The sequence below is a fragment of the Zosterops lateralis genome (genome assembly GCF_965231275.1).
Source record: "Zosterops lateralis genome assembly, chromosome: 2".
In the NCBI taxonomy this organism is placed as follows: Eukaryota; Metazoa; Chordata; class Aves; order Passeriformes; family Zosteropidae; genus Zosterops; species Zosterops lateralis.
Window position 1 is genome coordinate 60,367,646 of NC_139763.1, and position 27,607 is coordinate 60,395,252.

General features: G+C 38.4%; 1 protein-coding gene across 1 annotated transcript; it reads right to left on the reverse strand.

Annotated features, from left to right (window-relative positions):
* Window positions 1–2,124: 2,124 nt before the first annotated feature.
* On the reverse strand, window positions 2,125–27,548 carry SUGT1 (SGT1 homolog, MIS12 kinetochore complex assembly cochaperone). Its single transcript, XM_083855088.1, has 13 exons — window positions 27,457–27,548; window positions 27,325–27,370; window positions 24,096–24,186; window positions 23,353–23,422; window positions 22,965–23,035; window positions 18,885–18,938; window positions 17,183–17,199; window positions 16,109–16,143; window positions 15,607–15,703; window positions 14,463–14,570; window positions 4,714–4,804; window positions 3,260–3,441; window positions 2,125–2,653 (listed from the first exon to the last, which is right to left on the reverse strand). Exons 1-13 carry the CDS (start codon window positions 27,504–27,506, stop codon window positions 2,552–2,554), a joined length of 1,014 nt encoding a protein of 337 aa, XP_083711214.1. The 5' UTR covers window positions 27,507–27,548; the 3' UTR covers window positions 2,125–2,551.
* Between the last annotated feature and the right edge of the window lie 59 nt (window positions 27,549–27,607).

Below are 27,607 nucleotides of genomic sequence, written 5' to 3' on the forward strand. Positions count from 1 at the left end.
GCCTCAAGAGTACTAAGTAGCAATGCATTTTATTTTACTTTTTGCCTTAAGCTAAGTGAATTGCATCTCAAAGCAGTGAAACACTACCCACTTAATACAATAATATATTGTGTTTATCTGACATAATACTCCCATGGTCTTTCAGTAAGTGAAAGACAGAGGAACCTCTGCTATGTCCTGTTCAGTAAGTAAGAGCAACTTGATTGGCAGAAAACATCTTCAAATTACTTTTTAATTTCTATTTAAGAGATTTTTACCTAGGCTTTTCCCCACAGCAAGCCTTTGCTAAGCTCTGTTAAGTACTCTGAATGACATTTATAAAGCAAGGCTAGCCAAGAGACAAGAACCCAATTTTGTGACAAAGGGAAGCACTCAGACATTTGTCTTCCTTCTACATTAGAAAGGAAGAAATGCTTTTGTGCATAAATAAAAAGCAGCAAAGCACTTATCTGGGAGAATGGAGTCCAAGTACCTATTCCAAATCAAATCAACTCCAATGTTAGCATCCCATATGGATGGGCAAATGCTCTACATATTAAGCAACCAGCTACTCAGAATTCTCTGAAGGTCAAGAAAAGCCTCACAACAAAGCTAAAAAAATCTTCACTGAAACATGTCCCAAGTATATGCTTTGAGAAACTCTTCCAAGAAGCAGACACTGTTCAGTAAATGTCAAGAGGTAAGGCACACAAAACCCTTCCCTAAATCCAATCCACCTCGGTTCATTGCATTCTAAGAGCATGGTAACATACAATTCTGAAGGTTATCAAATTTGAGCTTTGAAAAACATGTATCAATTCTGAAGCCAGAAGTGATGCAAAAGAAACCACAGCCCAGCCTGCACTGCAGGATAATCATGACCTCAGTGCATCAAGAAACTGCAATTATGTCAAGACTTGTAGTCATGGTCTACATCCCAAAAACCCCTCTCCTTTCAACATTTGTGAGATTTTAGTCTTGGTATCTCTCTACTGCACAGGCACAGTAACAATAGTGGGGGGAAAAAAAACACTGCACTTTCCCAGCATCACTGCAAAATCTAGGTTCCTATTCCTCAGGAGGAACAGAATATATCCATCCTTCCTTCCTTCCTCCTCTTTAATTTTCAATCATCATTTAATACCTAACAGCTGCAGACTTCACTAGTCCTATTAAAAACACCTGTTCTAACAGCCTTTCTATTTTACCAAGCTCATCCAATTGACACTGTAGGAAAATAACACATCCAATACAAAGACAACAGGTAGAATAACAAACGATCCAGAAACCCCACATAATTAGGAAAGCAAGGAAATGCAGCAAACTTTAAACAGTATCCAGTGGTTCACAAGGAATGAAGTGGCTTTCATGGTGCTGACAGTATTTGCAACTCATGGTGTTTCTATGATGACAGAACATTTGGCTATCTCTGAATTCCCAAGAGACAGTGGCACATGGATGAGGCACGTTCAGCACAACTCTCTGAGTTCATCTTCTCATGGAAGCACAGAAAGGCTGAGGTTGGAAGGCACCCCTGGAAGTGCACTTGTCCAACCCCCTCACTCAAGAAGGGGCATCTTGAGCCAGGTGCCCAGGAGCATTTCCAGATGGTTTTTGAGCATCTCTAGGTCCCTGCAAATTTGTATTCAGGAAGTACGAGCACAGACAGTACAGAGATTCTCAATTCTTTTTCTCTATTGTTATTTACAATTTGATCATGACAATAAAGCTGCACTGATGGAAACAATTAAAGACAGACAATTTGTTCTTTCTAGTATTCAGAAATTACATAACTTGAAGGAACTGCTTACTGGCTTTGATTCCAGGTAAATTTATTTTGAATTTAAAAGGTAGACAGAGGACCTACTTTTCTGTAAAAAATTCCAGTCAAAACAAATTTGCTATCTTCCATGACTGACTACAGTTAAACTTATCACACAGGTGGAAGGACTCCAAAGTGGGTATTTTGTGTCTGCATCAAGCATAGTAATCTCATCCTCTTCACTGAATGCACATTTTGCTCCTACACATGCCAGCTTTTCTTTTGAAGCAGTACATTCACATCCTTACCTTCATGCTTCAAGTGATTCCCCTATCAAAAAACAATACTAAAAATGAAATAAAGCAGCTTCCTTATAGAAAAAGTTGTATTTACAGCTTTATTTAGCAGTTAAGGAGCAAACAATTTTAACACTGCTGTGAGAAGTGTTTTTACCCAAAATTGCCAAGATCTAATAAGTTATTGAACAGAAATACCAGGTGTAAGGCAATAATCCTGACCAGCCATTAGAGATCACCCTATCCCAAAGAGCAGAGCTGATAAAGGTGGTAGAAAATTTGGACTGATGGATTCAATTCCCAGAAATTAAGACAGATGATAAAAATAGGGTTCCACTCTTGAGTATATCTTTAAGATCTGCAGATGAAGGAATTTCTAAAGCACGCAAAATGTACAGACAATTCCTGTTTTCAAGGGAACATTCAGTGCTTTGAATCCAAGAATGCTATGTCCATACATAGTGGTCAGTACATGACTATGGCAACACATGGATGGTAAAGATCAGAAATAGGATTAGAATTTTTTCCATTCCACGTCATCAGGAGGATTTACTTCTACCTTCCTTTTACCAACATCAGACCAGTTGGTGCTCAGAACTGTGCCACCAGACTCCATCTGCAATATGAGAGAGAGCTTGTTTAGTTTCCTGAGAGTTCTAGTAATATAAAAGCCACATTTCCTACAGCAAACTTCAAAGAGTAGTGATTACACAGAAATTGTGTACCTATGAAATAAAATTTGACAGAGCCATCATTCCATAATCTCTAGCCCAACAGTACTTTTATCTCTACTGGACACAGTGAGATGCCGCTTCATTAACAAGAAGCTTTTAAAGGGCCTGTCACATTCTTGCCTGTGATGACTACAAATTAAACTAGATTCAAGCAATCATGAGGGATTTGATCCTTTCACCCTCTGGCAAGTCTTCAAGCTCTACATGAGCCAAACCTCTACTTCCTTTGATAACACTGATAGAAATGAAGAGACCAGTGACAAAGCACAACCTTGGACTTCAAGAGTCACATTCATTGGTGTACAGTCCAGCAGCTTTCAGTGAGAGTAGCTGTACCAGTATCACCAACAGAACCATGGCCAAAATTTATTCATTTACAGGCCCAAAATTTTGGTAATGGAGGCTCTTCCTACCATGTGCAAAGTTCAGTAAATCATATCAGTGTGCAAAAGTCACACATTTCTTCAGAGGAAAGAATGAAGACTTACAAATGATTTGTTCATGGCACGTTTTACTTCATCTGTACCATCTGAATAAATTTGCTGGAAGAGTTTATTTAAAGCAGCATCTCCTTCTAACTTCTCATTTTTCTCCTCTTCTTTGATTTCAACTACCAGTTTGTCCCAGTTCCTTGTGTAGTGAGACGATGATGGGTATAAGTGCTGGGTATCTGCAAACAGAAGTGTGAGTTAACTCAGCATTTTCTCACGACTTTGAGAGCGGCAGAGAACACAGACACATGTACCTGATGAATCAGAGATGATAATGGGACATGAAAATGCAAATGGACTCCTCCAACTGATAGAAGCATTGCAGTAACAAAAATAAAGGAAACTAAGAAATGCAGAAGTTTATTTTTAGGTAAACAGCGTTATATAATTTTGTTATCCAACACACACAAAAAAAGGTGGCCAACAGCAACACAGATAATTTAAATCAAAATGAGGCAAAAGATATTGGCTGACAGGAAAAAAAACCAAAACAGCAGCCTAGAGTCACAGAATAAGTTAAGCTAAATTAAAAAATATATCTGAAATCAGCAAATCAAGAAATTGAAATGTTGTCAAAAACAGGACGTTTATCTGTACTGAAAAACTCCAATGTATGAGTTTCCAAGAGAAATCCAATACTTAAGCAACAGGTCACGTAACACAACTGCTGTCCTGAGTCTGGCCAGGACAGAGTTAATTTTTTGCAGTAGTTTTGTCTGTGGCCAGGAAGATATTCTACACTAGGGCAGATCATTGCTGGGGATCGAGTAAGGGACTCTGCCATCCCAGAAGAAGGGCAGGGCTTCCAGTCAAGAAAAAGGTGTGGGGAGGGGGAAACCATCCACCATCAGGTCATTACCTCCCGGGGTCCCCTGGAGCACTTTGCATGTAAATCACTCTCTCTTTTGTAGCCTTTCGCTATTAATGTTGTTGCTGTTACTGTTTGTTTTCTAATTTAATTGATGTTTCCAGTAAACTGTTTTTATCTCAACCCTTCACCTATTGTGCCTCCAAGTCTCAACTCCATCCCACTGCAGTGAGAAAGGGGAGGGTGAAGCAGAGTGAGAGTGTGGCAGTGTCCTTTGGGAGAGTTCCAATGGGGCATTGATTTGGGAGGTACCATTCCTAAACCACAACACACACACTTTAACAACATGCAGAACTGCAAAACAGGGACCCAAACGGATAAGAAGAATTAATGACAAGCATATACCCTGATATCAATTCATCAGATTAACAGAAGTTATGACTAAATTTAATTACTATGTTTCAATTAATGGCTTGCAGACTTTCTGTCAATTCTTGGCAGTGAAAACAAGACTATTAGGCTTTTCATTGCAAATATGAAGCTGTGATTTTATAAACACTATTTAATGCAAAGCTATTATTAACAACTGTAACTCACTCAATATAAATAAACCATTTAATACTTAACAGTTCAGAGAACAAACCTGGTGTAAATTGTTTTAACTTAGGAGAATCTTCCTGGCCCTCCAGCTTCTCCCATCTTACAGCTTCTGGCTTCTTCATTTTTATCTCAACCTACAAAACACAAGACAAAGAACAAATCAACCCAGATGCAAACAGTTCTGCCAAGCAGTTCCAAAGTAGTTGGATCCTGTAGCTATAAGAAAATGCATACATTTGGTTTTAGAAACCTCTACAGCCTCTAATATGAAGCCTGTATCACAGCCAAATTTACCTGATTTACAAGACAAAGTTACTCCAGTTCAAATCACACATCAAACAAGCTCCCATGTGCCTGCCAAGCTTTTGTATCAGACTTCTACCTTTTTGTTTAGGACCACTTCACTTTCTTTTGCTTACTATTCACTTGATTCTTTTTGTAAATTATGGCATCCCAAAGGTAATGATCAGTCCCAATGTCTCCACACTGCCAAGCTCCAAGGTATTGCCTTTCAAACATCCCTTTCTTGGCAGTCAGCTCTAACAAGCAACAGCTTTGAAAGACTACAAAATCCAACTTTATCTAAGTTTACATTTCATTTACCAAAAAATTCCATGTTTGATGTGTAGTACACAAACCAGAGAAACACCCTGGGACTATGCAGATCTTCCCACTGGAGAAATTCAGAAGCTGTACTCATTTGGTTCAATGAACAAACACTGCTATGGAGAAAATTGTCGAGTATTCATTGACAAAACTAGCAATTAAAAATGGATGTGGTTGCAATTATCATAGGAGAAACAAAATTAAGTGAAGTATGTCATGCCCTATTCACAACTTCACACAATCCCTTTAGACAACCATACTGAAATGTTTTTTTCATAATTAACCTTCTCCTTTGGTTACAGGGTTACAAAGTTGCAAAACATTGTCTGCAAAACAAGGACTGTCTAATGTCACTCCAATTCACTTAAGAAGCTGTCACAAAGTTCATACCATGCTATTAATTAACTGAAATCAGTGCTTGCTAAATTTCAGTGCTTCCTTATTTGTGAGCAGCTCAGCAGAAGCAAGTTCTCAGTTCTACCTAAAGCCACGACAACCTGGGGATCCCTGCAGACCCAGGAACAAAGGCAGCACTGTAAAAGCTAACTTTAGACTCAAACAGCAAGCTCATTGCACAGAATTATGCTGATATGAAATGTGAAGTTTATTTAACCCATTGTTGAAATCAATCACTGGTAAGCAACAGACTGAGGTATCTTACCAAAATAATAATAGTAATAATAAAAGTTCATTGAAGTTTCAATGCTTCCATGTTTGCAATCAGGATGAATTTTAAGAAACGGAATATTCAGTTATGAATGTTTCTTTTTATTTTTTATCCCTCAGGAAGCTATAAATTCCCAAGATAAGTTTAAATACTTATTTTCCACCACTACCATGTACTGAGAACAACAGAAAGCTTAAGATAAGAGGCATGAAATGTCCTTCAAAGCACGGGAGAGCTTCAGTAAACTTTTAAGTCCGACACCCACATGTATTTGATTTCCTGCTCCTTGCATCTGTTGGATTTTTCAATATTTTCAGCCACTTTACAAATCACAAATTAGGCATCAGAGCACCTATTTTTAAAATAACATCAGAGAATCAAAAATAACCAAATAAAATCAAAATGCTATTAGTCTGGATGACCAAGCTACCATCTCATAAAAAGGCGTGGATTCCAGAGTTTAATATCACAATTTGTAAGTATGCAGAGATTTCTGTTAAACTATGCAGAAGAATTATTCTTCAGCAAAACAAAAGAAGTTAGTAAAGCTACCTCCACTGGACTCTTAAAAACATTTTGAAAATTGCAACCTTAAACTTCATTTTTTAGCATCTACACTCATAAATCTAATGCTCTGTGATTAGCTTAAGGAAGCAAAAAATATTTGAATATCTACATATAAGACAATCAAGTAGTTCCACAAGTGGCAGAACTAGCAGGTTTTTTTTCCCCAGTGGATTTGGATCTCCTGAGCCAAACATTTAAGTTAATTAGCTACTTACAAAGGAACTAATTAGTTACAAGTGAAACATGAGTATTAATTTAAAACCACTCTTCTCTGTTTCTTATATAAACTCTCCTCAACCTGAGGAGATTCTATTATCAATGAGTTGTACATTTCAGTTGAGGCTCTAATGTTAAGATTTTATACTCTACTTATTAGTGCATCCCCCAACATGTTTTAGGGGAGGGAAAAGAAAAAAGCAGATGCTTGATACTGAATCTGCTTTCTTCTGTACCTCTTTAATCTCTCTCCTGCTCTTACACTTCAGGCTTTCCACCAACACCCTCCTGATGTAATAATCTGTGTATCTCTAACACAGATTATTCCATCCACACCAAAGATGACCTCTAATGCAATATAATGCTTGATGTGAGCTGCTAAACATGGACTTATTTCTTCTCACAATACAATCCTCCTCAACGAGTCCTTATAAAGACTATGGGCTAACAGTCCTTTGGCTATTCATCACAGTACTCTGCCCATGCATAAAAAGAAGAAAATAAGGAAGGAACTTTAGTTTTGCCGCTCCAGTAATCCCCCCTTCTTCTTTTTTCATCTGCTAGCTCTTACATGTTCCTCTCTGTAACTGTCCCTAAACAAGTACTGCACGATATACATCCCTAGGGAGAAGCCAATGACACAAACTAATTCCCAGTGTAAGATGCAGATTTCTTAACTCTAAACCATTTCAACTCTGCCAAGCTGGGAGAGCACACAGCTGAAGAACTGAGACAGAATATATTTCTGACATGATTAAACTTCTACTCTGTCTACTACATCCACTTCAATTGAAGTTACTCATTAGGCGAAGTGGCAGGCAGGAGCAAAGCTAGGGAAATCATTAACTTCATACCATTATACAACCACATTTTCCAAAAATATAAAGCTATAAAGTTCTGTGAAGGCGTATGTTTCTTCAACTTGAGAGCTCTATTTGATCTAAGAAGGAACAATTTTGTGAGTCCCAATTACGTGCACAAATGGCAATAAATACATTTTAATGAAGGTTTTAGTACAGATACTGATAGCTATCACACAGAAAAGTAACACATCAGCACAGACATTTGTGTCATGTCTATCAAAAAAGTACTGTTAGCTTTTTCCTCTCCTTTGAAAAAAACTCACTTGGGCAAGAGAAATACATCAACACTTTGCCAACTACTTTGATTCAACATTTATATTTCATAAAACGTATGCCTGTGTGCCTTGTGCCAACTTTAGTATATAAGACAGGAAAATTCAACTGCAAATTAAACACTCTGCATGCCACTTAAGGATAAGCCTAACTCCTCAGCCTCTCCTTGTAGCTCAAGCCACCTGACCATCTTGGCAGCCCTCTGCTAGGACTTGCTTCACTACATCAGTGCCTTTCTTGCACTGGTAAGCCTACAATGGGACACTGTACTCCAGACCTATAAAAAACCCAATGTAGATATAATACACTTTCTCTTTGAAGTCCCTTGTGTTTTGGGTTCAAAGAGAACAAAGCAAAAAGGAAAAACATTCTGAGAGTATTTCATGCACTACTTCTTTGAAATACCCTCCTACAAGAAACTTACCCCTCTGAGAAGAGAGTCAAATGAGGGATTTATTGTCTAGAAGAAACGCCACCCACAGTGAAAGGACACGGGTAAATTTCTACTCAGAGTTTTCTAGTCACAAAAGTAATCAATTTTTTAAAGCCTACCAGAGATTTGGACAGGCTTGTTTGCAGCTTAACGCAAATTCTAGTTATCAGAAAAGACACCACAGTTACACTGAAAAGCTGTTCTGAACCATTTCATTGATAGCATATAAATAAAACACCACCTTACTTTAAGATGACTGGCATAATAGAGCATTTAATCCAGTTTTAAGAAATAATTACTCTCCTTTAGTAAAGATCAACACAACACTAGTTAGCCAACATTTATCTTCTAGGTAGATACTTACTGTTAAAAAGTCGAAACCTCCAATGAACTTGATTTCACTTGAACTTACATTCTGAGACAGGCAGTGTCAGTCTAACTGAGATACATTAAAAGGGGAAGAATTTTTATCTTCCACCCTAAAAGGAGATTCTGGTATACACTGACAAACTGCAAGGGGGGGTGGGGGGAGTGGTTCTAATTTCTACGGTGTAGAAATACACAGTAAACTGCATATTTTACAGTCCATGGTGAGGGAAAGTTCATTTACCACTGGCAATTTTCAGTCAAGCTCTGATCAGATGGATGAAGGAAACCAGGAAAAGCTTAAGCAACAGTCCAGCCATTAATTTTAAGACATAGCAAAAATGCTCTTTTCAATTCTGGTGTTCTGCTGTATCAAACATATGAAAACAAGAATTCAGTGTTTCTAATCAACTTCTTTGTTAATTACTGAACTACTGACTGCCTTCTCTGAGTTGAAAACTCTAAGTGTTTAGAGTTGTCCTTTTGTGATCATCTCATGAATTTTGTAGGACGAAATAGAACAATCTTCTAAAAATATACAACCTATCCAAATGTACCTCTAAGAGCACATGTGCCTACAGTTTTGGTGTCCTAATTATTCAAAGACCTTTTATATATTGCTTGCAGTCTAAATTTCAAGATTTTCGGTCCATAACTTTAAACAAAATATATTAAGATGAAAATAATTTTACAGTGTTATCATATACAAATGATAATTAAGAAATTTATTCTATAGGGAGTATACTGCAACAGAAGGGATTTATTTCGTTTCTTTGCCAGCTGTATACTATGGGGAACTGGGGGAAAAGGTTCGAGTTTCCTCTGACTGATATTACATAGCCAACATAAAATTTTTGAATTTTAAAGGAGAAGCTAGCAACACAGATCATTCTGGTATTCTAAAGCTATTTGTCACTTTATTCTCCATGTAGACCATCATTATTCCAATAGTTCTCAAGACAGATAAACCCCCTTAAGTATAATTTTCTTTTATGCATTTATATAAAGCATGGGCACTGACTTATATGCATATATAAAATAGTTCTCAGAGTATTAGCAAGTTTAAATCTGTCTCACATCCCTCTTCATTCATAGAGAAGGAAAAGAATAAAATCAAACATTGTTAAATAAGTAAACATGACGCTATTCATAGGGAAGGCTTCTATATGGTATATCCAAGAAATTAGTCCAACTAGCCCTGTCTAAAAGATGCAATAAATTTCAGAAAATTATCCATTCTTCTTAAATATTAGTTTATAATTTATAGAAAATTCTCAAGAATATACATGGGAGATACCAACCTGCATTAAACCCTCACAGAAAAAACAAGTACACCAGAGCAGCCAAGTCTGCATTCAAATGCCTACAACCAATTTAATGCAAGTACTCTAAACAGGAAAGTATCTTCTAGGAATCAGACTGCAACAGTAAGACCCAACTTCACTTAAATAAATCTGTTCCTCTGTTTATCTCTTTGTGTACATCTGCCTCTGAATAGAGACTCTGATGACAGTCCAAGAGTGTGTGAAACAGTTCCAGTCTTTACCTTTTGCCTTACATTCAGCAACAGGCATCAGTTCCAGTTAGCTTCACAGGGTATCTCAGCATTTGCAAAGCAAAATATTGGTTCAAGGGAAAAACCCAACATTTCACTGATGTACACAACCATATTCGTGGCATGAAGCTGCTGAGAGTGTGCTTCTACCTCAGACATCTCTATTAAGCAACAAATGTCAACTGTAAAAGAGGCTGAAGCTTTCTAACACCTCCTCAGTTTGCGGCACAACTTTGATCTCTAATTAAAGGACATTTCTGGGGTAAAGAAACCACTTTTTAGCACATTTTCAAATGGCTCTACACTGCTGCAGGTCATTGCTTGCAAAAAGCCCAAGGCACTACAAACTGGAAAGTCACAGTAATTGTCCTCAGTCTATCTGTAGATAGAGGGGAAACCAGAAAGCATTACCTCAAGTTTCTTTCAAGGTCATAAGCGCAAGTGCTAAAAGCACATAGTCATTTTCACTCTCCTCCTCTAAGTCTGAGGAGAAGGAAACCAGCTAGAAATCATCAGAAAACCTACAGAAACAGCTCATGTTACACGAGTTTCCAGAACACTACAGAATATTCCCCTGGAATCCCAAATACACTGACTGATAGACTGAGCAGAAGAGGGAAAAGCAAGTGAGGCTGATTGTGGATGTTTAGTAACAGCAGAAATCCTTTCACTATTTGTACATTTCTACTTTCCTGACGTATTTTCTGGACAGATAGAATTTGACTATTTTTTTCCTAAACATATCTAGTCACTCATTTAATTTTTTATGCCTTTTTCCTTCTATGAAGTGAGCAGGATGACAGTAAGCACACTGAGCACAGGATAATTGCACCCAGGCAACTTGCTAAGAGCAAACCTAATCCAGCCTTTACATTTTGGCTCCCTCTTCTGGCAAGAAGGAAAAAACCAAGCAGCACTACTAAAGGTGCCTTCCTCCTGTGAAATCCTGATTGCCACACAGTTTTCAAGCTTCCATTTTTAAGACACAAATCTCAAATTTCTAACTGCTTTTAGGAGTAGCTGCTACTTTTTGCTTGATCAAAACAGTTAGACACCTCTCACAGATGAGGAGTACAATCAATAACATTAACTGATCTATCAGTTATGATCTATCAACTGTGCTGTTTATTTACAAAATGCTATGCAGATATAGCAGTACCTGCAAGAGAAGGGCTCAGTTCAGTGGTATTCAGCACTTCCTAACACAAACCTGAGTTCTTAGGCCCTCTGAATTAAATGCTGAACAAGAAGAGGCAACTCTAAGTAACTTGCCACTAAATGTGAGCAGGAACCATAAAAAGCTGACTTTGCCAGCAGTGTTATCTATTGAACATCAAATAAACTTTCTCATTAGGTTAAAAAAAAAAAAAGGCTTCAAGTATAGCAATAATAGACACAGTCACTATTAAAGGCAGCCTGTATCATCTGTAAAACTGTTGACAATTGGAGAACATAAAATACTAGAGGATGCATGAAGACAATTCAAGATTTTATCTGAAAACTGGACTTCATCCACACGTTATGCCATCTTTGAGCTGGCATCAAATATTTTACATCTTCTAGTTCACAGCTGAAGTCGAAGTCTGCAGATGACAAACACTAATTTATTTCTGCTCTAACAGAAACTATTAAAACAGCTCAAAACATCTATTGTATGCTACCTCTGTAACACTTGCTAGTCCTGTTTTTCTCCAAACAGACTTTGTATCTCAGAGCTTGACACAGCATGGATTGATAGAAAGGTATAATTTTCATTTCCTTGCTGGGAAAGAAACAATCCTTATGTTAGCAATCGTATTTTTCACCACTGTCAACACTCGCTGAAAGAACCAATTCAGGAGTCTGAGTTCTGTCTGCTCTTTGCAGTCACTTTAGAATTTGTAGTTCTGCAAACACAGTTAAGGCTGTTTTCTCCTCCTGAATTTGCATCTTTACCTTCATTCCTTTGCACTTGACAAGTGATGCTGAATTTCAAGCAGTATTGAGAAAACCTGCTACAGCTCCTCTTAGTTCCAAAACATGCAGGACTGTTCTACTCTCTGCCAGTTCTGCTGTTTTATTCCCTACCCATTGAATTTTTTAGTTGTACAAAGTTCACGGACCCAAACTATCCACCACACAGCCTGCTCATACATTCCACTGTTTCCTCACATATCTCTTCATAGAAGTGAAAAAGAAAGGCCCAAGTCTTTGTTGCTCAGTAATGACTATTTGATTGTAGTGGCAACGTGGCTCACACATTCAAAGCAGCAGCACAAAATAAAGCAGTATGAACAAATCAAGTTATTATCACCTGAATTTACTAATCCACAGGAACAGATAAGTTTCTACCCCATGAAAACTCAACCTCTTTAGGAATGCATAGTAACAAGGTCATGTAATTGGGAAGATAATGAGATTATGTCTTTCTTTCCAAGTCCCTACAAAACGACTTCATGTAAACAGTACAAAATAATATGTGAATGGTTTGAGAAGTTTTAGTCAGTAAGATGAATTTGCTCAAAATATTATCTGCCTATTTTCCATGCTGCTCATAAAACTCAAGTATATACACAAAGCTAAGAAAAGAAAACTGAATTTCTGATAATCAAACACTAAGGCTGCATCACTCCCTTAAAGCTCTTAATATTTTTCTAAGGAAAATACTATACTATTATTCTAAATCTGTAAAGAAGTCTTTGCATACTTAACATAGAGCTGCTTTTAATTTTTTTTCTTCCAGACTCCATCTGGTGGTCAGAACAAGAATCAGCTGGAGCTTGGTTTCAATTGTATTCCTCTGCTACACCCTCACAGAGAGCTTTACACTATTACTCCTTTCTGCAAAAGGAGACTGGATATGCTGAAGCTCTGACTTCTGCAGTTAGAACACCTTCTGGTTTACATCTTACCCATTTTGTCTCAAAAATAGTCTCTCACAAGTATTTAGGAACAATAGTATTTGAAAATAAATGAAATATATTTACAGTTCAGATGCTGCCTGAATGTAACTCAGGCTTTCACCCCGGTTTTGGAACCCCAAAGTAAACCAGGAGGAACACTACTAGAGATTATTTCAGAGATAAGGCTAGAGATGGCAGTGTGGAAAAGACAAAGTCAAGTGAATTTCACAGCACTCAGTTCATGCAGATGCTTCCTAAGAAAGTAATGGTAAACTTCAAGACAAAATTAAAAGTGTAACACAACCTAGATAAGAACATAAAGAAAATAGGACTTTTCACAGCTACTCTTCCTGACAAGGTCTGTCCTCATTCCATCCAAATTTATACAAATACTAATGGACTACCAGATTTTCTACATACTTTGAAGCATGTAAGCTCTTACACTGTGGGTAGATAAGTGCTCCATCACACAACCTGCCCATGTTTCTTTATACAAGGAGTGGAAAAACAATACCAACTTTCTGTGGCAATCCTCTCATTCCCTTCCGTGAAATGATACAAAGATTATTATAGGTACCTTTCTGAGAATAGAACAGGTAAAATGGAACATGAGTACACAAGAGAATTTCCATAAGCTCTGCAGAACCACTGCTGAAATACAAGAGAGGAATTGACATCATATTCCAGAATTGGGGATTCAGGTTTGGCTCTGTGGACACAGCAAATGTCTGTCTATCCATTAAGCCAACAAGAAAAGTTATACCAGAACACTGTTTCTTATTTTTCTATACTTGTAATATAAAAGAAGCAAAATGCTGAGACAGAAGCATTCTCTCAGACCATGCCATCTTCTAGTGTCCTTAGGCATGCACTAGCATGGAATAGCATGGAATCCACTCTTGAAAAGCCACAAAGAGTTAACAGTTAACTCTACCCTTTCATGGTAGAGAACAATTTCACTGAAACATTCCGAGTGTGACTTTTATCTCTTGGGCACACAAAGATAAGAATGCTTCACCAGGCAAGACTGGCTCCTGAAGGTTTTGTAAAAGGGTGCTCATGCTTTCCTAATACCTGAATTTTAATAGTGAAGATCAGAGTCTTCTTTCTCTAGCAACAAGTAAAAGAATCTTCAACATAACTCTGTCATTTGCATTTCAATAAGCACCATCATATTACTATTTCTGATATTTGCACAAGTTTAGAAAGCCTCCCATCAGCTGAGAGACACCTTGAATAAAGAAAAAGCTTTTCTATATGAAAAGCAAGATATTATGACTGTTGCAGAGAGACAAGACAATAGAACAGAAACATTTTCAGGATTGTGACAGTCAAAGAAACAATTTACACTTTAAGAAGCTTACCTTTGTTGAAAGCACTTTAAAAGTACTTTGCTCTGGCACTATAGAATGAAGAAGATCAAGCTTTAAGTTGAAGTCTTCACCTGATGGAAGTCTCACTGATGCATTCATCTGTTAAAAAGTTGAAAACACATCTCTGGTCATCTTTGACAGTGATGCCTAGAGAGGCTACTTGGAACTTAAGGTATCAACAGCAGCTCAATTTTCAAGTAAAGGACAGTCATTTCACACAGAGATTAAGTGATTAAATTAGTATAATTTCAGACCATGACATTACACTGCATTATTGGACAAGATGTTTCTAAGATACACTAGAAAATGAACAGAAGACTTCAGTTCTCGCTACACTTACTCAGAAACCCTACAATCTTGCCAGCTTGATCTGAAGTCTTTAAGGAATTATACAACAAATGGAGTACCAACATATTAATAATGAAACATGAAAACAATCTGCAGCTTCTCTTCTAATACAAGCAAACTACAGAGCAAGTGCTCAGACTATTTTAACAACCCAAAGCAGGTAATAATAACCAAGTACTTCTGGTATTTCATGAAGTATCAAGTTAGTTGAGAAGAAGAACCCAGTTCTTCAGTATCATCAGCTAAATTAACATGAAATTCATTGGTACAACATATGGTACTTCATTAAAGAGATTACTGTACTTCCTTCAAGACATATTTTGCTGCCACAATTTTAGTGGTGCCAAAAGGAAGAAAAACCCACCCACCAATATTCAGTCTATTTCTCTAACTGTCCTAGAGCAAAATATTACTCATTCATACCTATTTTGAGAATATCTGGTTTGAGAATAGTCCTATTCCAGATGCACGTATAGTCTAACATTTAAATCCAAGTAATTTCTTCCCCCACCCCTCCACACAGGCAGCTGAAACCCAGGGTGTTCCCTTGCAGCATGCACACCTCACACTGCTTGTGCTTAAGTCCTATGGACACTGCTGTGGCCACTGATCCCAGATCCCCTGGCTGGGCATACACTCATGTGCAGCACAACTGTACAGAAGAGAAGCTCAGGCAGAACAGCTCCCACCACATTCTTTTCATGCTACTGCAGCATGTAGCGTTCACTGGCTTGAGTATTGCCCCTCAGGAATTTAGGGATGAGTATCAATAACCAACAGAAATCACCTTTCTCTCCAAAAACTGCACACTGACATCATCCTTCTGTGCATTCTTGATCATTATGGTCACAATTACTTGAGATTCTGTTTGGTACCAGTCATATCTTTTAAAAAGAAAAAAAGAAGGAACATTTTTTTTTTTTAGATCACACAGCATATAAAATTAGATTCACTTTTCAATTCAGAATCCTTAATATATCTCAAAAACATTACCTATACTGGGCACAATGGAACAGGCCTTCAATTAAGCTCAACATGAGAATGAGAAAACAGAAGCCAGAATGCTGACACTATTCCCCTCTCTCCTGGTTAGGTTTAACCTCCTGCAAGTACCATTTAGTCTGAACAAAAGTGATGGCATGGAGAAACACTTCACCTGGGCTTGCCACATTTCTAAAGTTACCCCCAAAAAAACTCCTACAGTCATTATCCTGCTTCTCCAATCCCCAAGCCGAAGAGCAAATATGTCAATTACTTTAAATTTCACAGTAAAGCTGAAGTGAACTTACTTGATCTTTGGTGGCAGAGGCTGCTGCTGTGTATTCTAGTTGAAGCACATTCAATTGGAAAGAAAGTTACATCAGTGTAAGTGAAAATACACCATATATAAACTCTTCAAGGCACAAATCATTTCCACCACTTGCTCCCCTTTCCTGATTTATATGTGAACATTTACTCACAGGTGAAGCTCTTCACTGTTTAGTCATTTATGGCAGATTACAAATTAAAATGTCTCAATTTACATTAAATATGTCAGTCTGCAACTTGAATGTATTTTATAAACAGCAATTAAGTTCAACTTAAACTTATTTCTTCCTGGATAAGCTGTATACCTGGAAAACATCCAGTGACTATGGTGCTAATCTATAAGTCATGAAGGAAACTTGAAATAGGTCTGAGAACTCAAGGTTTAAGTTTTAAACATAAAATCCTTCTAAATCTAAGATTTGTCTTAACATATTATAATCATGCTTCCTGTACATTTTTCTCTTCTACCCTATTCCTAAAATGTAAAAAATTTAGGTAACTATTAAAGAGGGAGAAGAATATCCAATGCAAAGCCCTCCCCTTTTTTTTGTCTCAAGAAAAAAAAAAAAAAACAGGAGAGGCCAATTTCAACATTTCTCATTAAGACTTCCAATTAAAAAAAAAAAAAGAAAACTGAAAGTTGAGCAGGTTACAACAGAAAAAATGTCTACACAAACCATTTGCAAGCTTCCGGAAAAAAAAAAAAAGTTAACTTTCTAACAGTCCCAATCAAGTTAAGTAGTGACAATGCAATTAACCAGAACCAGTTAATTTGTAAATTAGGCTGCAGAGTGCAAGTCAGAAAGTTAAACTTTACCTCAGTGAATGCACAGTAATTGCCAGATTTGTTAACCATTCCTAAGAGTTTACAGGGTTCAAATTTTGCAGCCTATGTCTCAAAGGCACTCATGTTTAGAAGAAAAGTTAAATGTTTCAGAATTGCATGCAATATGAAAGATTCTTTTTAAAGCTTGGAAGAGAAGCCACTGAAGCAGAAAATACTCTAGCATAACAAAAAAATCAAAATAGCAAACATATTAAGGAAAACATCTTACCAAATCAGTCTGTGATGCTGAAAAAAAAAAAAATTGCGTTTTCAGAAAAAGACATATTGAACTTACAAGGCACACTCTTACCCTAGCTTGTTTCAGTTACTCCAGGTCAGTTCTACCTCAAGTATTGTGCCTTCATGACACTCTACTTTTTAATCAGACTTCAATCAACAACTTGTGCAAACCAACAATCCTAATATAAAGCATGCTCTGATTAACTGAATCAACAATCTTTCCACTACATTCCCTTGCTTACCTGAAACTGATACAGGCCTTTTTAAATGCAAACAGTATCACAGGAAACAAAAGTTTTTTTAAAAAATCACTTTCTGGGAGCCTGCATTAGATTTATCATCCATCCATCTCCATGAATAGCACAAAACTCTCATCACATTTTTATTTCATGCTAGGGAAACCCCACTGGGGAATGAGGTGGAAATATGGCAGAGAAATTCACTCACACAACCCTAAATATACTGTGGCACTTATATCTAAACTATAGGTCAGTATCCCCTCTTCTAAGTATTTTTTCTAAAATATTTCAGATTAAATATGTTTGAAAAGAAACAAATTCTCCCTTTGCTTCTTAATAATGCACACTGACAGAAAGAGAAAAAAAATATTCAGCTGCAATGAAGAAATCAGAGTTATTGCCTTGTTGGCTGGTTATTGTGCTTTGTTTTGCTGGTGTATCAGAGGATTAAGAAAATGATTCAAGAAAGACAAGAGAGTAAATATCCAGGATAAAACAGGAGAATCTAGTTGGACCAGACAAAGCACTGCAAAATATAAATATGACATTAAAGAAAAAAGTGTATTATAACTTCTTTCAGAAGAAATTGTCACCCAAAGTAACTCTTTGCAAAAAAGACCACACATGCCAATCACTTAACCTAATTCCTCCAAATAAAATTAAACCTAGCAAAAAATGTCTCAAAGCAGAAATCTGCTCATCCCTACACAACACAGAAAGGTTCTCCTCCATTTGGCTTTTAGTCAACACATTGATACGGACTTGTTCCACTGTCCCATTCTCCAGTGTGCAGCACAGAGAGGAGGGAAAGTCACAACAGGTAGAGGAAAAAACTACACCAGTTATTCTGCTCTCCTTCATCAAAATCCCCAGGCAGCTGAAGCTCTGTGGATGAGTTAATTGTCAGGGCTGTCTGTCTGTAGGAAGGCATGAAAGGAAGCTACCATAGCTCACACTCAATGACTACCATGGATAAGTCACCAGAACAGCCATTAGCACCTATGGAACTTTCCACATGGCATCAAGGAGTAAAATCTCCAAATTTCTGCCTCTTTACAACTTGATCTTCTGCAAGACTTGAAAACTTATTTTGATGTAGGCTTTATACAGCAAGCTGACACACACTTCTACAGTTAAAATTAGTTCACAGTTGGGTATGAAAAGAAGTTAAAATTAATTATGATTGTCTGATTTTTAAATAGGTACTCTCCTGGCACAGCCACATATTACACTAAAAACCCAATATAAATGTTCCTGTAAATCTGAATGAAGCATACAAGTGCTAAGGGTGTCTACTCCAAGAAAAGAGATAAGAAAACATGACTTCTAAAAAAGAAAAACCGAATTCTTTTGTTCTAAATAAGAGGAAAGAAGTGAATCTTTGAAAAACATAACACAGCTTCCAAGCACAGGGCTTATCAAAGCCCTCAGTAAGTAAACGTTTTTCCTTACCATTTAGTGTTTCTTCACATCTTTTAATCCAAATAGTAAAGGTATCATCTACATCTAAAAGAGATCAAACACAGTACTATTAAAACTCTTCAAGCATTTCATGTATTGCATGTAATGTCCTCTCAGTTGCCAGATGGAACAAATCCATCCCAAACTTGTATGAATTTACCAAGAAAAGGTGTTATTTCCTATTACCTTCTTGTAAACTCTGTCATTCCACTTAGGCTTTTTAATTTGTACAATTCTGCTATGTGCTCTATTTAATTAAATTCTAATTAATTTGTAGGAGACTAGATTCTGTCTGACACAAATATGCTATTGCTTTCCAGTCTGTTCAACCCCTATGTAGCTGTTTAGAAACCAAGAAGTACACTTTTACACATTTTTCCATTTTTCTTTAAATTACTTTTTCAAAACAGTCACACTTTTCTTCTCCAGAGAAATGGTCTGTCGTGTGGACAACCCAAAGTTGCGCAACTTTTGACAAACATCAAGTATTTTCTCTCCTGGAAGCAAGCCTCCCAGCTAGAAATTAATTCACTGCAAAATACCTAAAAAGATGAGAGTGTAACAACAGAGCAATCATCTTATTTCAACAATATTCCTAAAAAACCTTTCACAGTGAAGGAAGTAAAAAAGTGGCAAAAATACTGACCAACTACTAATAGCTGAATTGTTTTCTCGTTTTACCAGTGAATTCACATAGTTCACTATGAGGCAAAGGACACGAAGAGACAAAGGACAAAAGAGCCCTGGGCAGACATGCACCTAACGCCAAGTCTGACTCCCCTGCAGCTACACAACGTACCCCAACCCAAACATAAAATGTACATAAATTTTAAGGTGCACTTAGGTCATAAAATTACTACCCCAGTCCTCAAGACATTTCATCTCCACTTTTTTTTCTACCATCTGACCAGACATCTTAAGAGTTATCTAAATGTTTTACTAAAAAAATGGGCAAACTCTGAAGCAGGCTGCCCAAAGAGACTGTGGAATCTTCAGTCTTGGAGATACTTGGAAAACAACAGTGAAAAGTCCCAAGTAAACATATGCAAGTTCCAAATTAATATTACTTTTGGCCAGAGCACAGAATTACCTGAACTCCAAAGCTTCCCTGAAACCTAAGTTAATCAATATTTTCAAAACTTAACACCATAACCTAAAAAGACTTCCAAGTTTTGCAGTCTAAGCAAAGTCTCCACTGATCTAAACTCCCTCATCAGCAGCTGAGGAATTCTCTTTTTAACCATGGCCTGTGATTAGACTGCTATGCAATACAAACCTAAAAAGAAAAATCCAGAGTTAACTTCCCTCTTTTCCTAGAAGATCACACTCTTTCCCTGCATCCTGGCACATTTTATAATTTGAGGCAAATGAATTTTTTTTTCTAAAATTCTATTATCCTCCCAAATAACTTATTTCTACTAATAACTGTAATTCAGAAAACCTTCCTAGGTCTTCACTTACTAAAAATGTACTAACTCTTAGAATACAAGAAAATAAGAAGTTTCTTTAAAAAGCTGCCACATTCCAGCTTTACTAAATTCATTCAGTGGTCACAGAAAAAAACCCAAGAAAATTTGAAAGTGACTGTCCTAAATACACATAGCATACTGAAGACTACCAGATTACAACTGTTCTACAACTAAGGCAATAGGAACTGCAATAATCTGCATGCATCACATGGCTGAAAGAAAGGAGTATTGGTTTCTAATGTTATTTCATAAAATTAAGGAACATTGTACATTCCACAGCTCATCACATCAAGTCCTACTTCCACATCCTTGTAGGTGGGTAATGGGAGGGTTGCTGTGGTAGCCTGGGCCTGTCAGTCCTACCAGTGATGAGCACAAGTAGGAAGCTCATCCTTGTCAGCATTGCAGATTGAGATTTACGTTAGTGAAGAACAGGAACCCGTGCCCATGTACTTCTGCCCACTTGTGTGGCAAAGAAACCAGCTTTGCCAGCGAAGAATTCCCCACCACAGCAATTCTTCCCAAGGTAGCAACAGCTGAACTCTCTCTTCATCACCTGCTTAGCATATGCTGCAAATTTTCCCTCTGTGCATTGTTCATTTTGCACTAGCTGAAAACTGGGAGTTAATTGTGTTGCTAAAATGCCTATGCTCACAATTGTTTTCACGTGGGATCCATGAAACATTCCACAAAGCTAAATTCTGTTACTGACACAAACTCGCCAGCAAATTAGGTAATATATGAAAGAGAATCAACTAAGTTTGTAATTTTAAAAAGGCCTTCAGGAGACTCCTCATCTCACAGCAGGTCACAGAATTTTGTAATGAGACAGAGGAAGCTCAGCAGAAAGTATCTCCAGATAAGAGAGTCATCAGGAAGTGCTAGGAGGCTTCAGAAACTCTTCAACTGAGTAAGCAGCAAAACCATAGAAAATTAAATTCAAACAGGTAGAAATGAAGCAATTCAACACAGGAAAATGTGTATTTCAGGGATTGTGAATTAACAAAGAGGACCCTGCTATTCACTGATTTATCTAAAAAGATATCTGCAGCTTTGTGTTGTACTCTACAATATAAACAGAATGTGAGGTAATCCATGCACATGAAAAACCTCAAATTGATACTGGTTGCCTGGGGTGGGGCAAGAGTATGAAAAATAAAGATTAGTCATTCAATTAAATTCAGCAGTGATGAGCTTGGAGATGTACAAAAAGTTATCTACCAAGTAAGGAAAGCAATGTAAGTCATGGAAGGAACTTCTTCCTTTCACAGAAAGTTACTAAATAAAGAACTTGACTAGTCTGCAAAGACAAACTTGTCTCTCTGCTGTAAAATTCATGGAGACCACCTAGTTATCCAAACTACCAATAAAGAGCTTCATGAAATGTCTTATTTTCAACTCCTGTTTCAGCCTAAACTGACAGCTGTGAGTTGCTGCAATTTCACAACATCCCCCTTCTACCACAGCCCCAACACTGCTCTTGCACTTCACTTTTCATGGCTTCAGCACTGAGACCCTTCGCTGGGCCATTTCAACACATTGATCAGGAGGAAAGACTCTAAAAATAGTAACTTTCTGCAGAGTTAACGCACTGAAAGAAGAGGCTAAACAAGCACAAGAGTAATAAGGAGTATGATCACTTGGCATCAAGCATAAGCTAGCTTACACTTCCATGAAATTCCCCTTTTAAAGCAGAGGATTAGATCATTTATTTGGGAGATGCAAAGTATAAATTTTGGCTAAGCCTACATGTCCCAGGCACCACTATTACAGATAAGACAACACACTGAAAAGATATGAGACCATGACAATTCTTATCAGATTAGCACACTTTGCTCTGCATAACCTTTCAAGGTGCCTTTTTTTACCATCTTTTCTTGCTGTTTGGAATAGAGGAGGTTTTATCAATAATGGGGAATAAGACAGAAGAAAAAGACATCACAACCATCTTGCAATTGCTTTGTTTTGTGCCTCTCCATGTGTTCTACCAAAACTTTCTGTTTTAAACTACTCCTTTCCTGCTTATTGAATAAAGTCAGGTTTTAAAAAAGTTCTAAGTGTTCCCAAACTAAGAAGTGCTCAAGTCCTGCTGGAAAGCCAACACCGTAAGAAGAAAAAAAGAGATATAATAAATATGCTTCTGTAATTAAGTGGGGTGTAATGTAAGGTAAAAATCCCCTTTGTCAATCTGAATACCCACCAAGCTGCATATTCTTTCTAAAGACTGATCTATCAAACTGTGTAAGAAGAAATTCCAGCTATATGTAAAGAGCCTGCTCTGTTCAAAAAATTTTCCACAACACTTAACAGTACAACATTGCCACTATTTATCTTCAAGACCTCCAGGAAGCAGGAAAACATTCCCCATTTTATAGAGAAAAAACTAAATCAGCTACTAATTGCTAAGAACTTTGATACACATTTTTAAACAGTTTAACACTTTCATGCAGTGATTGCATTAAGGTTCCCAAAAGTTAGACAGCTGATGTAGGGACCCAATATATTAGCCTTTAAAAAAACTTTGGTCTTCATTTAAATCTAACACATTACCCATCATATTAACATAAAAAGTACTGTATACACAAGAAACTTTAATACTTACTGTCCAGCCTCTGTCCCTCTCTGAAAGACTCTAAAGCAGATGCATAGTTTTTGATGTGATATTCACCTAACCTGACACAAATAAAGAAAAACACAAGAAATCAATGACTACTTTTCAGTGTAGTCCACATTCTACAGATAGCATGCTGTACTGGTTAAAATGACGTGTAAGAATTCAAATTAACCAAAAGGTGTGGTTTTGAAATGGCGAGGGCATTAAGATAATCACCCCAAACTAAATGGCTTTATTACATAAGGGTTGCAACCAGCATGGCTTGGAATTTATTCATTCTCAGTGTTGTAAAAGCTTGCACAGAACCACAATCCAAACTCTAGTATTGACCTACAGATTATCACAATATTCCCAAAGTACCATAAATGATACATACCCTTTTCTAAGGAGTGCTACAGCATTATTTGGCTTGAGTTCTAGAGACTTTTTTGCATCTGCAACTGCATCTGTTGAAAGTCAGTTTAAAGTTGAGAAACACAATAATGTTATAAAAAGCAGTGAACTGTCAAGTCTTTAGGTAGTGATATTTCTCTAGGACACATGTTATCTTTCTTAGCTTGCACACAAATCACACTGTTTGAATTAAGTCTAGCCACAACTGCCATGCATTAATCCCTCACGGAGCTGCAGAGCTCTTATGTAAGATGTAGCATGCCTTTCATTTAGTGAAATCCTCTGCTTAGATCTGAAGTGTGATTCTGTTTGTTTGGTCTTTACTGGAAAGAAAAAATAAACCAGATCTTATTCAGTCAATCTTTTTCCCAGGCATTACTCACTTATCACATTCCTACCATGACAGGATTCAGTCTCCACCAAGATGGAAGACACAATGCAAAAATCTTGAAATCTGCCTAAGTAGTCTGCTTATAAAAAGCTGCCAAGATAATACTAGACTGGATTCAAATAGAAAGCTGGGACTCTAGAAAACCCATTTCACTGCAGGTTTTGCTGTAACAAAATCTAAGAAAACGACCAGATTATGCACTAACCAAAACCAGCACATTAAGTTACAGATAACACGTTCTCTTGCTACTGTATTTGGCTTCAGATTGAAGACATCTCCTGTAAAACACATGTTATGACACGCTTGTAAAAGCATTCCTAGACTGAAGATGTTACCAGCATATTTCTGTAGAAGAATATGAGCATAAGCGCGTTGACAGTAACACTCGGCATCATCTGGATTCTTCTCCAAAGCTGTTGTCAGTTCCTGTAAACACACATTAAAAAAAAAAGGTACTTCAGAAATCCTCATAAAAAACATAGTATCAAACTCTGTCAATTAAGAGACATTTCAGAAGATATAATCCTAACTGGCATTTCTGTTTACCTGTTGCTTAGTTCTCAAGCACGAAGCTGAACATCAGAGCCTGAAATACAAGGAATCTGCCAATTATCCCAAATTCAAGCAGACTGTTTCTTATTGCAAAGGAAGTGGGAATTCAAATGCTCTAAACATGAAGTCTAACACAGATGATCCTCTCTATTCCAAAAACCTTCCTACAATTCTCAGCATACTTGTACACAGGTCTGCTGGATTTGAGAGAGCAGTGCAGAATTAGGGATTTGGAAGTCAAGGCACAGTAAGCCAGAAGTGTTGTGTGGAGATGAGATGCTATGAAATACCATGTAACACATATTACAGAACATAAGAGATTGTTTCAATTTATGCTGAGCACAAAAGCAGGAGAAGGAAAGATTTATGGAGCACAGGGCTCAGAGGAGATATTACTGCACAATGGAAATCAGCGTAAAGTAGTCCTTTGTTAAGGGAATCACTGGATATATGGATTGAAGTAATAACACATTGCTCTCTCTGAGGAAAGTTCTTAACTTTACACACAGAATAAAATCACAGTGACTTGAAGCACACATCTGGAAAGAGCATCTCCAGTTTTCTCCTTATTGGTGAGAGAAATCCTCCCCTTTGCCAGAAGCCAGTCAGTCTTCCAAAAGTAACTAGAGTACATTGCTACAGTACAGTAACTCTGTTTGCTAAGCTGACTTCTGCTCAGACTTCCACCTGGAATCCAGCAAGCATGAACATAGCTAAGGTACAAGCTTTAAACCTGTAGAAATATTTGTATAGCACAGTTACCAAAACTCTGTCCTACCAAGCCAGAGAAAAAAGAAGGGAAGGAGGACTTGTTTTAGTTCTAATTCAGACCGATGTCTTTCTCTAACAGATGTCACATAAAGTGTTTATGGCACCTCAGACTTACAGAACAGCTGCTTCTAGCAGTGGCACCAGCTCTGCCTGTGTAAGATACACACACCTCTACAGAGGGGCAGCACACAACTCTGAATCCTTGGAGGTGTCTGAAGAAAGGAGCAGGCAGTAGACACCAGTAACTCATCTACTTGTACCAATGCCTTGCTAAGATTTGAAGTTACCCAAAAGCAGCTGTCATTAGGGCAATACTCACAGCTACAGGGATTCCACATGGCAGGGACGTGAGGCAATGCAGATATTAAAGCTGGTCCATACTATGCACAGAGGTGAAGTACCTCTGACATTCCAAACCAAGCAGGGTCTGACTCTGACACTGAACATCACAGGCACATGCAGGTGCAGAGGTACTGCTCTGACAGATCACCTCTCCCCACAGACATTATCTCCTGTGATTTATGCTGATGACAGATGCACTGATTAGAGCCAACAAATGAATGAGTCCTCCTGCAAAACTAACCCTCACACCAGGAAAGCAAAGCAAAGCAAAGCCAAGCATTTTCAACAGTGAGAAACTTACTGATAAAAAGCACACAAGGAGAGAAGTAAGTCACCACACCTCGTTCAGGCACACACAAGGAGCAAGTAACTCCTGTAAACTATCTGAGAAGCCAAGTAATGCTGGACTAGCACCGGGAACTCCAGATTATGACAGCAGTTACTCTGAACAAGCTTAGACTTTGTCCTCACACTCAAGTATGTGCTTTCTGCATATTTTGACTCTAGAGGACCTCACCATGTGACCAAATTGCAGATCTGTTTCTAAATAGACTGGAAATTTTGATTAAGAGTTTGCATGAATTTCAGGTGCCTTCTGTCTCCACACAGTAGCCTACATTTTCAACTTTAAATGAGAAGTCAGTCATGAGTTCACAGCTTTATCATTCAGACAGCATGAGAAGGTGGATGATGATCTTTCAGTTGCACCAGATCCTGGTGCAGGAAGCCAAAGCAGAATCTCCAGGAATTAAAGCCATCAAAAATCCCGAGGACACAGTGCAGAAATGTCAGGCCAACAGGACAGAAGCCTGGCCAGGTATGAAAACATTACACAGCACCATTCCTACAGAACTGTCTCCCAGATTAGAAATATTAAGCACATGAACATATGAACATGGAGACCACACAAAAGACCATGCAAACACGGTGTAGCACCAGGAGCCCTGAGCCCCTAAGTCAGCAAAATGCTTCTCTGAGCTGTGGGACTTACCAATCCAGAGACCACCAAGCACAAAATGTAAAACTTACTTTTTTTTTCTTTAGATCTTGAATTAGTTTTATTATACCATATAGATTTGGCTATTCCAAACTGGCTTTTAAATGTCATTTAATTTTTGAAAAACTTCTACATGTTACACCTTAAATCCCAAAGAAATGAAAAATTTACCTTCACCATTTTCTCTGCAGAAAGATAATTTAGTATCATTTTATGGCTCTACCGCCCACTCTCTTCTAGCAGTACTAACCACTTACATCCTCTCCCCTCCCAAGCAGTTAAACAGAATTACTTATCCACCCTCCAGTTCTGTCTTCTCATCAACCGCCTGTTTTAAGTAAAAATAACCTTAGAAAACACATTAAAACATATTAACTGATAAAGTCATAGAACAGGCCAGGTTGTTAGGGACCTCGAAGGATCATCTCATCCAACCCCTGACGGGAGAGCCTGCCTAGATGGGAGGATCTAGCAACCTGCCCATTCGTGTCTGAAAACCTCCAGTGATGGGGTCTCTACCACCTCCGGGGGGAGGGTGTTTCAGAGAGTGATAAAAATTATTTTCTGTGGAGATGAAAGGAACATCAGTGGTGGTGCCCACAATACACAGGGAGAGGAAAAAAACAGACCAGGGCAGAATAGAAACCAAGATGGAATAGCTCTCTTCAATAGGCTTGGGGGTTTTATACCCACAAATCTTAGCTGATGTGAACTATCGTCTACCTACACGGAAGAGAAAGTTGGTTTGTTTTGCTTTCCCCCCCACACACCCCTTGTGTGCCACACGGGCAGCACGAGTGCTGTGCCCACTCTGGGCCGGGCCCCCCTGCAGCCCGACCTCCCCTGACCCGGGGGGCTCCCGGGGGACGCCCTCAGCCCGCCCCGGCCCGCCCCGGCCTCACCTGCGCCGCCGCCCCCGGGTCGCGGTCGACGTCCGCGTCCGAGAACCTGCCGAGGAAACACAACGCCGTCAGCGGGCGGGCGGCGGGGCCGCGGGGGAGGCAGGGCCGGGGAGGGGAGGGGAGTGCTCTCACCGCGGCGGGGCCGCTCCCGACGCCGCTCCCGCCGCCTCCTCCTCCTCCATGCCGCCCCCGGGAAACTTCTGGAGCCGCCGAGGCGCCCGCGCCGCTCGCACCGCGCCAGGCCGCGCCGCGGGGGCTGCCGGGACGGGAGCGGCCCCGCCCC